The sequence below is a fragment of the Vicia villosa genome, unplaced genomic scaffold (genome assembly GCF_029867415.1).
Source record: "Vicia villosa cultivar HV-30 ecotype Madison, WI unplaced genomic scaffold, Vvil1.0 ctg.001707F_1_1, whole genome shotgun sequence".
In the NCBI taxonomy this organism is placed as follows: Eukaryota; Viridiplantae; Streptophyta; class Magnoliopsida; order Fabales; family Fabaceae; genus Vicia; species Vicia villosa.
Window position 1 is genome coordinate 81288 of NW_026705704.1, and position 17521 is coordinate 98808.

The 17521-nt window shown below is 31.7% G+C and overlaps 1 protein-coding gene and 2 long non-coding RNA genes across 6 annotated transcripts; all 3 read right to left on the reverse strand.

The window, feature by feature from the left end:
- Window positions 1–608: 608 nt before the first annotated feature.
- LOC131636365 (uncharacterized) lies at window positions 609–4383 on the reverse strand. Of its 4 annotated transcripts, none has more exons than XR_009294072.1 (11): window positions 4278–4383; window positions 3806–3873; window positions 3512–3733; window positions 3283–3321; window positions 3109–3191; window positions 2256–2423; window positions 2056–2130; window positions 1670–1828; window positions 1201–1264; window positions 896–1125; window positions 609–790 (listed from the first exon to the last, which is right to left on the reverse strand). It is a non-coding gene; the product is annotated as an uncharacterized LOC131636365 (long non-coding RNA). The 4 variants fall into 4 exon arrangements; XR_009294075.1 differs by having other exon boundaries at window positions 3276–3321; XR_009294073.1 differs by having other exon boundaries at window positions 3283–3425.
- A 285-nt stretch (window positions 4384–4668) lies between these two features.
- LOC131636366 (uncharacterized) lies at window positions 4669–6441 on the reverse strand. Its single transcript, XR_009294076.1, has 5 exons — window positions 5873–6441; window positions 5603–5734; window positions 5311–5366; window positions 4858–5184; window positions 4669–4771 (listed from the first exon to the last, which is right to left on the reverse strand). It is a non-coding gene; the product is annotated as an uncharacterized LOC131636366 (long non-coding RNA).
- Window positions 6442–12845: 6404 nt separating this feature from the next.
- On the reverse strand, window positions 12846–14280 carry LOC131636363 (zinc finger protein ZAT5-like). Its single transcript, XM_058906979.1, has one exon. It carries the CDS (start codon window positions 13849–13851, stop codon window positions 12952–12954), a length of 900 nt encoding a protein of 299 aa, XP_058762962.1. The 5' UTR covers window positions 13852–14280; the 3' UTR covers window positions 12846–12951.
- Between the last annotated feature and the right edge of the window lie 3241 nt (window positions 14281–17521).

The window sequence follows — 17521 nt, forward strand, 5'->3', positions numbered from 1 at the left end:
AAAACGGGTGTAAATACGTTTGTAATTACTCCCTATTTTAAAAATATCGGGTGTAAATACGTTCTACGTTACACCTTATTTTAACAAAAATCGGGTGTAATTGGGCGTAATTACGTTTTTAATTACACCCTGTTTTAATAAAAATCGGGTGTAATTGAGCGGAATTACGTTTTTAATTACACCCTGTTTTAATAAAAATCGGGTGTAATTGGGCGTAATTACGTTTTTAATTACACCCTGTTTTAATAAAAATCGGGTGTAATTGGGCGTAATTACGTTTTTAATTACACCCTGTTTTAATAAAAATCGGATGTAATTGAGCGTAATTACGTTTTAATTACACCCTGTTTTAATAAAAATCGGGTGTAATTGGGCGTAATTACGTTTTAATTACACCCTATTTTAATAAAAATCGGGTGTAAATACGCCATTTATGAATGAACAATTATATCTATTTTCACCCTATTTCATATACACCATTTAGTTATATTTCATTTTCAATCATAATATTGCAAATACTATAAAATCATACACATAAAAATCATATTTTAACTAAGTCAAAATATTTTTAATATTAACCAAAAAGTATACAAAATCATGTACAATCATAATATTTCAAGTATTATAAAATCATACACATAAAAATTATATTTTAACTAAGTCATAACACTTTCTTCATATATAATTTTACGCCATGCTTGACGGTTAGCTTCGGTGTTCTCTAGTCCAATTGAATCCAACCGCTTTCCACATGTAGCATTGGATTCATCCATGGCCAAAATACCACGCCCTGGAGAAGCAATTGTTTTTTGTATGCAAAAAAACAAGACACGAGAAATTATTACAAGAAAGTGTTATTACAAGAAAGGGCCACATGTATCAATGGTAACCATACCGTGGTTTTGACGAGTCTAACCATGACTCTAATACCACTTGTTGGGCAGTTCGGAAAGCGCCGAAAGTGTCAATGATGATAAACATTCAGGTTCTAAGAGACTTTTACACTGCATATCCACCAAAAAAATCATTTATTTATTTCATGCCATACACATCTTTCATGGGAAAGCACTTGCGAAGTTGTGCCAGACCAGAGTCAACATCCCAGAGTGAAATCGAAATCATACCCTGATATATCACATGGATAATATAAGTATCACAAATGGAATTTATATGATCCATAAACTAGTAATGAAGACATACCAGGCATGCTACAGCACTAGTCCTCCCGTGTTCCTCGTGTTTGAAAAGCCAATCTTCAAAATAGCTGCTTAAGCAATGTTTTTGGCAGTTAAAAATAGTAGCTTCTGATTTCTGAAAATAACTTCACACATACTTGCATTGCAAATTATTTTTTGGATTTTAAAATATGAGCACCAAGTTCAACACATGTATAAAAAATCATAACCAATTGTTCAACAATCACTTACAACTATTAATAAAAAAAATCGTAGATTTAAAAGAAAACATATGCAAGCAGCAAAACTAATAGTTGTTTGTACCTCAAATTAAAAGAGCATGATTTATTTACATGCCCTTTCATCAAATTGGACCATAATTTAATTATTTACAATTCTAATCTTAGGGCATTAGATGTAAAAACTACACATGTACCGGGATACATGTACCGGGATTCATTGAGGCGGGACTAAATTTATTCTCAGTGTCAAACCTTGTATATATCCATAGGGGACTTGGCCTCCATGACTTCAAGATCACGAGCAAGAGCTAGATATCCTTCACTTAACTTAGAATTGTATAAGATATCCTGCAACATTTCTCTGCCGTCTTCATTTCCAGCCATTTCTATGTCGAGCACAAAAGCAATTCCCTACACACATCACAAAAATAATCAAAAGAGAGTCTCAATAAAGCTGATAGTGAAATCTTCTTCTTCTCAGTCCCTTTGATTCCCTGTAGCTTTGTCACTTGCCAACATAAAGCTAAAGAGAGACTAGCACATAACTCCACTCCACAGTTAAACAACTGATATGTAACAATACACTTATTATCACTCAGAGAAACATTCAGAGCACTAGCACAGAATCCAGGACTTACATGACGTGCAATAATGTAACAGAATTGCTTCTTTTGATGCACATCATTGCAAGAAGTAAACACCTTCTTCGCATACTATCAACAATAATGCAACTCATCAGTTCCAAACCACAAGCATTTACGGAACAAAATATAGAAATTACTTTTCTTAAGGCCTCGTAGAATTGACAAAAAAACAAGATTTTAAAAGAATCACATACCACAGTTAAAGAAATACTTTTAAAGACAGACTGACAAAATTCCAGTGTCACACCTGCATCTTATCCATGAACAATGCAATTCGAAGAGCATTGGGATATTCTTCAAACTTCAAATAAATTGAATAGGCAAGATCCAGAACTTTCATGTCATTCGGTTCAGGAAGGTATCTGTATAAATACAAATTAAAAATAAAATAAAATATTGCTTGTAAGTCAGAGAGAGAGGGAGTCAGCCTAACGAAGTTCAAACAAGACAAAAAATTAAAAGCCTAAGACTGCAACACCTGATTTATCAAGCAAAATGGTGCTTATAAACTAAAAACTTTCCTCTTAAAGAAAAGTGCAAACTATTCATAACCCATTACAGCACAAACTCCATCCAATCAAATTTCAAAATTTAAAAGCTTGAGAGTCATGCCAATGACAATACAAACTTATCATTTCAGTCTACTCTGCCACAAAAACAAAGTACCACTACCATCTTCAAACATCAGCCATAAAAGTATTAAAAGGTCCAACTGTTGGTCTAGCTTAGCCAACAACAATTCTCATTCATAAACAACCGGACCATTTTATCGCTTTGACCTTGGAAAAGTCCAAGAGGATAACCCACATCAATTAATTTTGAAATTATTAAACTATCAACTTCTAACAATTTGGAAATAAATAATAAGTACACCGTAGAAATTGGATGTTAAAAATTATTTGGGATTGTGAAACAAATACAAAATCTTCAAATCACAAGATAAAATGTTTATTAGTGAAAATAACCATTCTTTTCTCTTTATCTATAACTGTTTTGAACTCTGATTTCTTTTAAAACCCGCATAAATTGAGGTCTGTTTGCACTTACCTAGCTGAACTGGTGAGATACAGGCAAGTCCTCTTAAAATTTGTTTTGTCTATATATTCATTCAACATGTCAAGGTCCTCAACCTAATATTGAACATCAGTTACATGAAAACAACATTCAGTTCATCATCTGAAGTAGTTGAGTAACAAACTAAAAAAGGATCTTACATGTTACCTCCATTAAAAGGTCAACAGCTTCAGGCTCAGAGTTGTACTGCAACAATTACAAATTAGTCAACTCAAAAGTTATCAAAACTTAACAGCCATCATCTAACACATCATTTTCTGTATAGTTGAGAACAATGTGTTTTGTATTTCCTACATTCATATGAAAAGACACTATATAAGAATGTGAGGAATTACGTGATTGATTAAGATCAGAGCAAAGAAAGTGTGTTACTCACAAATTTGGATCTTCTTCCATTATCCACTTCCAGTCAACCGATTCCACCTTTTTCGATTTTGTAGACACTCCTTTCAGTTTCTTTTCTCGGCGTCTCGAGCTCGACCGGACTCGCCTTCACACTATCATCGCCCTTCCCAATTTCACCTTCATCACCCACCAGAGAAGCAACTAAATCCTCAGAACTACTATTCACATTCCTCTGCCTCAATTCACCAAAAATCTACGCACAAAAAAGAGGAATCAATTCATTTACATACATACATACATACCTAATAGAAATCAATTCATTTACCATGTCATTGTTGTGTTCAAGAACCTTATCATACTCATTCCTCAAGTGATCTATCAACTGTTTTGAAGCTGCAACAAAAATTAATTCACACAATCATGAACAAAAATTAATTTCAACTGTTTTACTTTGTAGAATCCAACGGAGTTGAGCATGAGGCTAAAATTAGATATTGAAGCCGACGGTTTCTTTACGCTCTCCGTCATCATCTTCTTCTTGATTAATTCAATTTCTATAGATAACCGCTCTATACAAACACTACTAGATCTAACAAACTAATTGTTGATTCGGGGAGCATTATTATGTGTGATTAGTATTTCAGAGTTAGAAAGAAAAAATAACAATAGCCGAGCGGGGCGCATTGTTTAGAAGGAAAAGAAAAGATCAATAAACCACTGTTAACAATATTTAGAACCGGCTAACCCACAAATTTTCACCAAATATTAAATAAATAAGATTTTACTGCATGATCTACCTCAATCCATGCCGCCAATTTAGGTCTGCCCAATGTAATGTCATAATTTTTCACTTCCACTAGAAAAGGTTGAAATCTTTCCATAAAAGGAGCATATGCTATATCCACATGAAATATTCGAAACTTTTGACAACTTCAATTCAGTCTGAAAATACACTAGCAATGTACACTATGTATTGCCATTGCTACAAATCAAGCAGATAAGTATACTCACCAAACTAAATTGGCCAAGGAAGAAAGGTCCATTATCATACTTGGAGAGAACATTCTCAATGTAATCAAAAGCAGTATCTAATGAAGCAAGCAACATCAAATTCAAATTTTCACATTCATTTTACTATTTCTCTATTTATATGTAACAAAACAACATTGAAGAAAGAAAGTGTCAATTTACCAGCCTCATTCACATCTCCTTTAAAAGAAGAAATAACTGTCTTGTAAAAGGTATCTGTGTAAGATAGAATTTCTTCAGTAAACTCCTTATCAGGAGAATCCTATTTATCAGAGACAGTAAAATTTTTTAGTTCACATTTTGAACCTAAAAGTAAACATCAAAAGTGAAGATAAAAATGTATCTTACATTGGGAAAAAGGGAAGGTCCTTCAAAGTGAGTATCAATATACATTTTGAACCTTGATGTTTAGCCAATATGTCACACAAACTTTGTTGTTGTTACTTCCAAGAAAATCGCAAGCACTCCATGCTGCCGAGTTTTGAGGCATAAAGTTTTTATCGCGATGAAGATATATATCACTCCGAATACAAAGCAAACAATAACTATGAATTTGGAGTTATACAACAAAAAAATTTCTTATTATTAATATTGGATCATTCCTGGATGGTCTCTGGTGTTGTTCCAGGCCAAGGTGCACTTCCATATCATAATTTGGAGCATCGACCTCCTCACCTAATCAAAAACTCAACAAAGCGCAGAAATTCACCATTTTAAGTTCATTCAATCTAACCTAATACTAACATAAATTGAAAAACCAGAGTCACAATAGTGCAATTAAGCTAGCTCTATGTAACATACGGTATCACTAGTACCGAGGCCGATGGCAAGATCTTCTGGAATATTTAATGTCATACCTGCAGATGTAGATGGTAAAGTGATACTTAAAATTACATAATAGCTAGCTCTATGTAAAATCAGAGATAAAATTATAGAACATGTATTGAAAAAACTATAGCACCTACCACACTAATAAGGTTGTCTCTTGACCATTAAAAGACAAGACAATCCTTGTTAAAGTGATACCTAATGTGAAACAAATAAACTTAAGTTCACGTTACCTAATTGGTACAGCCAACAAACTTTTTACTACCTTTTTCACAAGCAGCTTTCGCAGAACCACATTGTCACATATCTGAACTGGACTTGCTTCCAATTCCACAGACTCATGATTTTCTGAAGTTTTAATTATCTCTTCCACCTCTTGATCTGCAACTATATTAACCTACACAAAAATAAAAGCATAAAAAAATCCAAAGTGTCTCACCTAAATCACTAAGAAAATTCAATTCGATATAAAATCAATAAAAACATAAGAAAAAACATTTTTATTAGAAGAAGCCAAACACGGAATAAGACACACACTTGAATCCCCAGAGTCCATCATCAACTTCGTCGTTTTCTTCTCTTCCATCACTTCCCAAACAGCTATATCCAAAACGTCGCTTTGCATCGAATTCATATTGGTGCGACGGTGAAACCAGAGAAGAATCAATACCGTTCAAAACGACGTCGTTTGGTGTAAGCTTTGCCTCTCAGTTTCGTAGGGCCTTTTCCACGATTCTGATACTCAAATCTTGATTGGCTTCTTCATCGACATCATCGCTGCTGAACATGAGTGATAGCGGGGAAGCACCCTCGAGATTTTCGCTTGTTTCATTGACTTGTTCGTACCCTGTTGCATTGGCTTTCAAATTCTCCTTCTTTGCCATGCCGTTGTGAATTCAAGGGAAGATTTGGGATTTCGATTAAGGGGATATTTGGGAAGACTTCATTTCAGAGAAGGTTAGGGTTTCAGTGTTTGAGAAGGAGAATGGAAGATTTGAGAAGAATAAACCCTGAAGTAATATAAAATTTATGTTTTCATCGGTGAAAATTGTTGAAAACTGGGTTTAGAAAAGCTTCATTGCATTTTGTTCAGCTTCCACAAGAGTTTTGTTCAATCCTATAAAATTAGATTATTTTATTCAGTCTAATAAGTTAATATTTACTTATTTATTAGATTATTTTATTCAGTCTAATAAGTTAATATTTACTTATTTATTTGTTAATAATGCTTAAATTATTTTACTCACTTAAGAAATTTAGACTCATTAATTTGTTGATAATATTTAAATTATTTTTTCATATGTTATTACATATTTTGAGTTATAAAATTAAATAAATTTTTTTAGTTTATATAAATTAACACCCGTTTTTTAGTTTAAAGGGAGTAATTAAGATTTGATTATAGTAATATTTTTAATTTAAACCTGTTTTTAGAAAATATGGTGTATATTGTCACCTGATAATGCTTAAAATAACATTTTATTTACAAAATTGCCACCACGTTTTTCATTTACACCCGTTTTTCATATATTGAGTGTAAATTTTAAAATTATATTAATCTTTTTGTACTAGTGCTATTAGGTGTATAAGGGAAGATCGTGTGGCTATATCAAATGATACTTAATAAAGATTATGATGACATATGTTAACATGTAACTCTTTTTCTTTTCTTCTTTTCAAACCTTAAAATAAAATCAAATTTTCGTCCTTAAAATGAATTTTAAATTGAAAAATAATTATTTAAAATGAAAAATAATTATATTTGATGATGTTTAATATTAAATATAAATATTTCTGTAAAATAAAATTTAAATATTAATTTAATATGTCGTATAACTATAACCTCTTCCATTAGACTTATCATTCAAAACTTGTCTATTAAATTGTGGAAAAAAACAACTGTTTTAAATTTTAAAAGATAAAAGTTCGTTCTTATATTTTTTTGGTAGAAATTGAATTTTCTTTGCGCATAATAGTAGAGAAAAATTTCTCGAGTTTAATAAGATTACAATGTATGACAAAATTCTTTTTCAATAGAATCTAACACATACTTAGAACTGAGATTGAATTCAGAACCTCTGATTAAACTGAAAAAATCTCTTATCAAAAACTTGTTCTTTATGAATACTGAATATAAAATTTCCTTATTTTTTTTTTATTTTTGAATTCACTCATTTTACTTAGGGTTAAATAAGTTTTTAGTCCCTATAAATATGGCAACTTTCAATTTTAGTCCTTACAAAAAATTTCTTCAAACAATGGTCCTCGCAATATTTTCCGTCCCTATTTTTAGTCCTTCCCGTTAAATTACACTAACGGAGGCTTACGTGGCACGCCACGTGTAACGCCACGTCAATTAAAGTCAATACTAATTAAAAATAGATAGATTGCGGGGGTTTTAAACCCCCTCTAAATAACTTAAAAAATTAAAAATTTTCAATTAGACAGATGACAAAATTAAAATACAATCATATACTTCTTTTTTTTATTAAAGCAAAAATGAATATATATATATATTAAATAAGCTTTCTAAACAATAGTGGTTAATCCAGTAAGCACTTTATATATATTATATGCATTTTTATCTTACAACTTTGTGGAACTATATACCATTTCATGATGCTAATTCAGCTTTCATATCATTATCTCATGCCAAGAATGAACGAAGCCTTACCTAAATGGGTCATATTTAGATCATGTGTTTTTTCCTTAACTGTTAGACAGTTATGCACATTGTCGATTTTGATAGATTTGAGTATGGTTTTTTGTTTGGTTGGTAGGTGAAGTTATTGAGTGAGAATGGTGTTTGAATTTGTCATTTTCATTGGTTTAGGGTTTGCATTTTGTTTAGTTATTTTGTTTAATAAGTAACCATGATGAGGATATAAAGAAGTATATAAGAAGGTTTTTGTTTTCAAGTTTGATTTACTGTGTTTGTGTGGGCATGACAGCTAAGGAAACACTTTGCTCATAATTAGGTGGTGTGCATATGCGAGAAAAAATTGCTTGGTGATGCTTACTGTTGTGTAAATACGAAGGGTAGCTCTGTTGAAAAGTGTTAGTTCATTTGTATTTATCCATGGTTTGTATCTCTCATGGATTTTGTAATTTCCTAAGCATTGTTAGTTTCAATCTACACTTATGAGATGATGTGTTTCTTTCCCACAGTCTATGGTAATATATGTCTTGCGTATTATATATCTCGCTCACTGTATTTTGGATGGAGTCATGATCATTTTATTATTTTGTTTAAAAATTATATTTAATATATTGAAACATTCACTTAAGGGTGATATTTTTATGTCATGTAGAGAAGACTAATGATTTCAAGGGCTTTCCACATCAGGAAAGCTTATTTATCATGAATTTGTTTTCATTGTTGTTTCTACTAACACCTACATGGTACGTTCCTTCATTTATAGTCTCTATTAATAAATAAAAAGTGTGACTCTGTTGTCTCAAGAATTGGCCATGCAGTTGTTTCTGTTCCAATTTCAACTAAAAAAAACTATGACTATATCAGGCTCTCTTACTGATGGAAGACAAACTAGTTTGGAGGCTGCGGAGGCAAAAAATAATATTGATGCAAATAGAAAGAAATCTGGCCGTGGAAGAGGGGGTTCTGGTTTAGGTAGAGGTCGTGGTTTGTGTCATTTTTCAATCATCCCTCTGTTTTTTCAAAGTGTTTTTGACAATTGCAACTATATAGGTATACACTTGAGAATAAGAAATTGATACTGAATGACTTGAGAGATTATGACTATTATTTCTAACTATGAATGTTGCACGAGTTTTGAGTAATTTATTCTAGTTTTTAACAGTTATATGCTTATTAATGTTAACTATAGTAGTTTCTGCGTCATCATCCATTCGGCTCCTTCATACTTAGGCAATAAATTTCATAATATATTTATTTATGTTGTACTTCTTCATTGTTTGCTATAAAGTTTGTGTTTATTTGTAGGATGGTAGACTCAAAGATCAGCTTCATAGTGATAATAGTGCTTCATTGAAGGTATGGTTTGTTGTAGATTTTACTTCTACGCGTAAGTTTTATTGTAAGAAAAAAAATGTGTGATTTCATATATAAATATTAATTTTATGTAAATAATTAGAAGATTGATATGACTTCTTCCTATTGTTCTGTAAGGACTCAATATTAATATATATATATATATATATATATATATATATATATATATATATATATATATATATATATATATATATATATATATATATATATATATATATATATATATATATATATATATATATACTCATTTTTGCTTCAATAAAAAAAAGAAGTACATGATTGTATTTTAATTTTGTCATTAGAGTGTCTAACTGAAAATTTCTGGTTTTTAAAGTTATTTAGACGGAGTTTAAAACCCCCGCAATCTATCTATTTTTAATTAGTATTGATTTTAATTGACGTGGCGTTACACGTGGCGTGCCATGTAAGCCTCCGTTAGTGAAATTTAACGGGAGGGACTAAAAATAGGAACGGAAAATATTGCGAGGACCATTGTTTGAAGAAAATTTTTGCAGGAACTAAAATTGAAAGTTGTCATATTTATAGGGACTAAAAACTTATTTAACCCTTTTACTTATATGATCAAAAATATGAAAAAAAAATTTAAATAACAAGGTTTAAAAAAAAAATTATCAAAAAAACAAATTTTTCAAAAAATTTACCAAAGTGTCTAGGTTTTGAAGACCCCCTGGAGTATGCGCCAAATGAATTGGCGCATTAGTACAAAAATTAGAAGTATGCGCCATATGGTTTGGCGCAAATGTGGAATTTTTTTTTTTTTTTTTACTTTTCACAACACATATACGCCAAATGAATTGGCTAATTCAAAAAATATTATACTAATGCGCCAAATGGTTTGGCGCATACTCTAAGGGGTCCCGCAAAACCTAGACATTTTGGTAAATTTTCTGAAAACCTTGTTTTTTATGTAATTTTTTTTATAAACATTGTTATTTAAATTTTTTCATCCAAAAATATATTTGACATTTATTTTCTTTTATACTATAACTTGTTGAATGAATAAAAAAGTATGACTCAAAACTAAAGTTAATCCATATTTTTTTCTTGGAAAGGACATTGACATATCAAATCCATTGGTTGGCACTCTCTCGTCGTGACTTGCAATTAGGCGCTGTCGCCATTTGGAGTAAACAAAGCAGCCAAGTGAAATGCTTAACTAGTACACAACCACATCACTTCTTTACAAATTCATATAATAATATTTGAAAAACACTGTAACTTATTAAGCAAAATAATCCCTAGTGATTATTAGGGGTGATCGCGGTGCGGTTTGGGCGGTTTTGACGGAAAAAATCATCCGAACCGCAAGAGAAAAAATCGTGCGGTTTGGTTTGGTTTGGTTGGCTTTTAAAAAAAATCCGAACCAAACCAACCTAATGCGGTTTGGTTCGGTGCGGTTGGTTCGATTTTTTTGATATATTTTATTGAACCATTCATATACATATAGATGATAACACAACTTTGTATCTAGACATTCATACACTATTAAATAACAACAAAACCCGTCATATTTTGACAATAACTTTCTATTTAAAATGTAAAAATTAAATTAGACAAAAGTGGAATAATAAACATAAAATAATAGTATAAAACAATATAAAAATTATTAAAATAAAACAAAAAAATAGAAGATACGAGAGATTAGTGAAGGTGAAAAAGAAAAAACAAAATAGTTGAGAGATTAGAGAAGAAGATGTGCGATAAAAACGAAACTGAAATAGGGAACATTTGCCTAAAAATGAGAAGGTGAAAAAGAAAGAATATAAGAGAGTAGAGATTATAGAAAAAGAGGGAAGATGTATGTGGCAAAGAAGACGCGATAATGCTATTAGAGATTTGAGAATATCGAGACTAAAATCATGTGTAAGGATGAGAAAATTGTTCGTAATCATAAGGTTAAGGTATTATAGATTTAAGTTTGGGTTGGATGTGAGTTAAGTAAAAGTTAGGTTGTAACATAATGCGGTTTGATTCGGTTTGGTTCAGTTTATAAAATACAAACTGCAAACCAAACCGAACCATGCGGTTTTGTTAAAAGATGACCCAAACTAATCCGAACAAAATGCGGTTTTTTGCGGTTTCGGTTTGATTTAGTTTAGTTTACGGTTTTCTATTGAGTTGGTTTGGTTTTGATCCGCCCTAGTGATTATTAATAAGCTTTTCATTGAATAACAAGAAATTATTAAAGTAGAACCTTTTCTACAAGAAGCAAAGTATTAAAGTGTCTAAGTACATTTTAAAAATAATTTTAATATGCATAAAATATGATTAATTTAAAGAGTAGAAGTTTACATTACATGACAATGAGGGAAGCTCTATTTCCACAACTACATGTGGTAATGTCAATGAGTGATTTTTTTTTCCTTCTTGAATGATATTATTATTTTTATTTGTTGTATTCTGACACCTCACGCAATGTATGTGTCCACATGCTTTGCTTACCAGCATTCCCAAAAAAACGTGCACATAACTAACTTTAGATAAGTGCCTATTGTAAGTCACTTTAAAGTCTTCTCTCTCTTTCTCTCTCTCCATTGCTTAATTAATTTCATTTCATCTCTCACTCAATATATTAATTTGTTTCTCTCATCCCTTCATTATGTGAGTTACATAAATAAAGCTGAATTTTGCAACTAGAAAAAAAGTACATATTGGTGATGGGTCCATTGTATAGTACTAACTTGTAATAAAATGTTTTGTGACTTCAAAGTTATAACTATCTTGGGAGCATCAACTTTCTATGGGCAGTGACGTCTAATATAAACAATAACAGTAGATTTTAATATATTTGATAAAATAAAATAAAATAAAATATTTGTTTTCTATTTTTATTTATTATAAAACTCAGGCAAAATTCATAAATAGAAAGGATAAATGGTGATGGGCGCATTGTGCATATTAGCATATATATCTACTTGAATACAGTTGCTAATCCATTATTCTTGCCATTAATGAAAAGAGTGGGAATGAGGTGTCCAATGTGTGTTAGAGAGAGACTGAAAGAAAGATATTTTTTAGCTTTATTATTATAAAATCAAAAGCACACAAAAAGAACCTAATCCATACACACAACTTTAGGTTGTGATTGTGGCTACAGTGCTGCCAAACCCTAGCTCCATCTCCATGACACTACACTCACTCCAACTTGATTAATTTACCCACATTCACACACCTCTTTCATCTTAATTCAGTTTGCACATCACTTTCCATTTTTTCTCTAAAAATAAATAAATAAATTAAATTTTTTATATATTTAAATAAAGAGAAAGAAATAAAGATGCTCTATCACTCACTTTTCGTGAATGAAAGGTAAACACCACAAACACTAACCACTTACTTACTCAAAGTATACCAACTTGAACCTCAAAGTATACCAACTTGAACAATTGAAGATCATACATATATATCAAAATATAAAATATTAATAAACCAAAGAATAATCCAAGGAATATTGGATAATTATGAATAATTGTAAATTAAAATATTTCTATAATAATTCACATTGATAAATCATTAATAGAAAATAAAACTTTTCTTTCAATTCATTCCACCATTGCCTAATAATGACAATCCACCAAAGCCGGAGCAGCAGACATAACCATAGATTTCTGTGTCGGAAACTGAAACTTTGCTTCCCGGATATCTTCCTCCGGCGCCGGAAGGTTAAGATCCAACTGTAAAATATTCCGTGGCGGCCTAACTCCTCCGTCAACCACCGCGACAGCAGCCGCGTTTCCCGAAGATGTCCGATGTCTCCTCATATGTCCACCCAATGCTTGTCCGGATGAGAATTCCGATCCACAAATGGAACACTCATGAATCTTTGCTTTGTTTCCATTAACACCTCTCGAACTTTGATTCCCCATATGAAAAGAAATAGTTGGCCCACGAGGCTTCTCAGCTACTACTTCAAACTCATCACACTTCGCAACCAGTAATTTTAATTTAACTGGTTGCGAATCCTGCGATGAAGTTTGTAGTTGTGATTGTGACAGCGGCGATGGAGGTGGTTTTTTCACCTCAGACATGAGTTTAGGCTTTTTGTGACTCGCCCTGTGACCCCCCAAAGCTTGAAAAGAAGGAAAAGTTCTGTTACATGTTTTGCATTCATAAATATACAAACCACCTTTTGTGGCGGTTACAACTTCATCAATTTTTTTATTTCCAATACTACCCTTTTCCCTTTTGTTATCATAATCACCCTCCTCATCTTCACCAGCACCACCATGTTGCTTGTGATTTCCTCCTTGAGCAAGGAGAATCAAACAATTAGCCATATCTTCTTCATCATCCTCAAGATCAGTATTGCTTTCACCACTTGAACAACTAGATACAGTAGAAACAACACCACAAGGAGATAAAAGTCTCAACCTCTTAGTGCGTTTTCGCTTCACAACATGGGTTGCATCTTTGTTAGAAAAACCCATCAGTTTTTCCTCCATAACAAACTCCTCCATTATGTAAACTGAATTAGAACTGAGAAAAAACACTCAAACCAAAAGAAGTTATAATAAAAGTAACAAGAAAAGAAAGAGACACAAAAATAAGAGTGTGTGTGTGAGTGAACAAGTTTTGTGTGTGTATGTATATATATATTTTGGAGAGAGTGAGAATATAGAGAGAGAAAAAGAGAGAGAGAGAGAGAGAGAGAGAGAGAGAGAGAGAGAGAGAGAGAGAGAGAGAGAGAGAGAGAGAGGAGTTTGAAGCCGTCCTTATATTTTTGTTATAACAGCTAATCTGTCACACAAAATCTTCCTTGCGTTTCCAACCTTCGAAGTGTTACTAACAAGAAAAGTTTTCTTTCGTTGTGTCACGCGCCTTTCGTTACAGTTTTTTCTACGCTTTCATCATAACCACACTTCTTAGCACTCTTTCTGTTTCACTTCTACTTCCACTACCAAGCTACTAACTATTTTTTCTGTTTTGCCTTTATTATATAATAATATTAACTGATCGATCAGGTATGGCTTTTATGAAACGAATATGTTATATTATTTTATTTATGATAAAAGGAATAAGATAAGGATAAATCATGAAGGTTTTTATTATTTTATAAAAGAAATAAGATAAAGATAAATCATGAATGTTTGAGATATTTTGAGTTTATAATTTATCATTTATAATTTGAAAATTTATTTATTTAAAGAAATTTCTTTTGGTAACAGTTATTTTAAGCTTGTATTTTATTTTTAATCTATTTATCTTTTTTTCTTTCCTAATTTTATCTATGTTATTTTAATTTTAAAATTAACCATTGGTTAAATATAAGTTTCTGTATTTATAAATTATTTAATTGTTAATTTTATTAAACACTAAAAATTTAATTAGTTAGTTTATTTTCTCATCAATTAATTTATTAGTTATCAATTCATAGATAAGTATTTATATGTAAGTTAGATTTTAAACAATTTGTCATTTTTACCATATTTCTCAAATGAGAATCATTTTAATATTTTTGACAAGAGATAAAGGGACTAAGCTTAAACAATTTGTTATTTTTTACCAAACATAATCTATGTCTCAAATGAGAATCATTTTAATCATTTTAACAATTGGATATGGAATGAAGAGAAGCTGGACACTAATCACCTAGGCTTGCAGGGCTATCTTATGTGGCAGGATTGGTTTTTGGCCCAAGAGTCACTAATTGACGATGCTAATAGGATCCAACATTTTGATGCTTGGCAACCTCTTCCAAATGGTTGGCTAAAATGTAATGTGGATACTGGGTTTAACGCCCAACTTGGCACGACTAATAGAGGATGGTGTGTTCGAGATTTTGTTGGGGGCTTTAGAGTGGCGGGTACATCGTGGGATCATGGTCGGTATTCTATTGTAGAAGCAGAGGCATTGACTTTGAAGGAAGCTATTCAAGGGGCAATTCAGTTAAACTTGAACAATATCATCTTTGAAAGTGACTCACAAATAGTGGTTCAAGCTACTCATGCAACTTCAACCGGTAACTCTGAATATAGTATTATTGATAGTATTAAGAATCTTCTAGCTTCTCGACACGACTTTAAGGTCAAGTTTGTTAAGCGTCAAGCTAATTGTGTTGCTCGTAGCTTAGCACGAGCGGCCAATTCTTGGTCTCGACGCATGGTTCTTTATTTGAGTTCTCCTTGTATTGAATATTGTTTACTTAACGATATGAGTTGAATTTGCTTTTGTCAACAAAAAAAAGCTTGAATTTAAATCAATAACCAATGATCACATATACATGCTAAATATATTATAAGATATATTTTAGTGCCGAAATTAAATAGTCATATAAATATGTATAAAATCAAATGATTGACAGGCTGATCTTTAAAATACCTGCATCTATTAAAAAAAGTCTTTTAGCAGTACTCCTAAAACATAGAGGTTTAAAGACGAACAACAAACATTTAATGACTTGTGTGTTTCTTCTTCAATCAGAACTCCTAATATTTATTGAATTCTCTTCTGATTAGGAGAAAAGATTATTTGTTTACGTAGTATATTAGGGATCATAACATATACATAGGTAATAGTCCATTATAATTTTTCATTATTGCAAAATAGATCATTCTGACGTCTACTCATATTTGAACACATATCAAACTAATTAAATAATTAATTTTTAAATATAAATTTAATTAATTTTTTAATTTTATTTAATCATTTAATGAATTAAGTCTCTTAGTTTGATAAGTATTTAATATGACTAATATATACACCCACATAATAATTATTAAAATATTTCAAAAATTTCTCTCTTGGGCAGTATATCTTAATAATCATATCATGGTTTTTTAGGCGGGCATCAAAATGTTATTTATCTTTAGATTTTTAATTTTACAATTTGGTCCACCTCATACATCAATAATGAGGTCATAGCGACTGTCGTCACTAACATGTAACATCACAGAACCCCAGCGGCCACCGTATCAATGTACCTCATGATATAGATGAGTGACATAAAAATTTCATGTAACATGATCTCTAAATAATGCTTATTTACTACTAGTCCAATCAAAGTCTTTATTGAGATCAAATTGAATTTTCTTATGTGCAATTCAAAATTAAAATATTTGCACATAACAAAAACTTAATATTGTATAACAATATACCTTGTAATAGTATAATCTTATCGGGCCATAAAAGGCGGGCCATGATGAGAAAACGAGTGAAACGCATCGACGTTGCACTCGACTGCCCACTTATGCTTGGTCGTCGTGGTAGCCCAAAGTTTGACCTGAATGCCATATCTAGTGTGTGATCCATTTGCTTATAAAATGTGGACTACGGGGTTTCCAACTAATATCATTCAAAGGAAGAATAAGTCTTCCACTACTCTCATGTTCAGATCATGGAATAGAGGAAACCACCTATCAACTTTCTAGCCAAAGCCCAAGAGGTCATCTATAAATATCTCAGTTCATATTAAGGAGGGACAATCATATATTTCCACAAAAACTAGAGACTTAGAGCTTCTCACTTTCATACATGGGTTAGATCTAAAACTTACAACTGTCATACCCCAAAATTTGCCCTCCCATATTCCATTCACAATGATGCAAAGCTCAAGGTTCAGTTCCAAAGATCACTCACTCAAAGGTCCAGATGATCCATAATCAACTGGTTTGACCTAAAAAACCATCATCAGAGCATAGTGAAAGCCTCCCAATTTTGGTCAACATCTAGTATGTGAAGTACAACCATCATTTGATCAAAGATTGATCATGATTCCATTAATAGAAACTCAGAGATGAACAAATGCAAAAAGGTTCAAATTAGGGTTTCTTAGGAGAAAGTCAACCCAACTTTGACTGGGCATAACTTCCACATGGAACACTCAAAGCCTATTTTGAAGGAAATTGGATTCTATACAACTTTGTCTCTCACAAGCCAAGGCTAGAAATGCTTCATTTAGAAGATACAAGGCAAAAGATTACAGGTCATTTTCAGGCATCCTTCAGAAACAGTTTTTTTCCAAAGAGAATATGATCAAGATAAAAGCTTCAAATGAGAAATATGTTCCAAAGTGGCTTGTAGAGGACCTTTTAAGGTTTCTAAAAAGTATTACAACTCCCTCATAGCTTAAAAAAATGAAGGAGATATGCTTGATCAAAGTCAGGTGATTTTTGGAGGCAAAATGTGAAA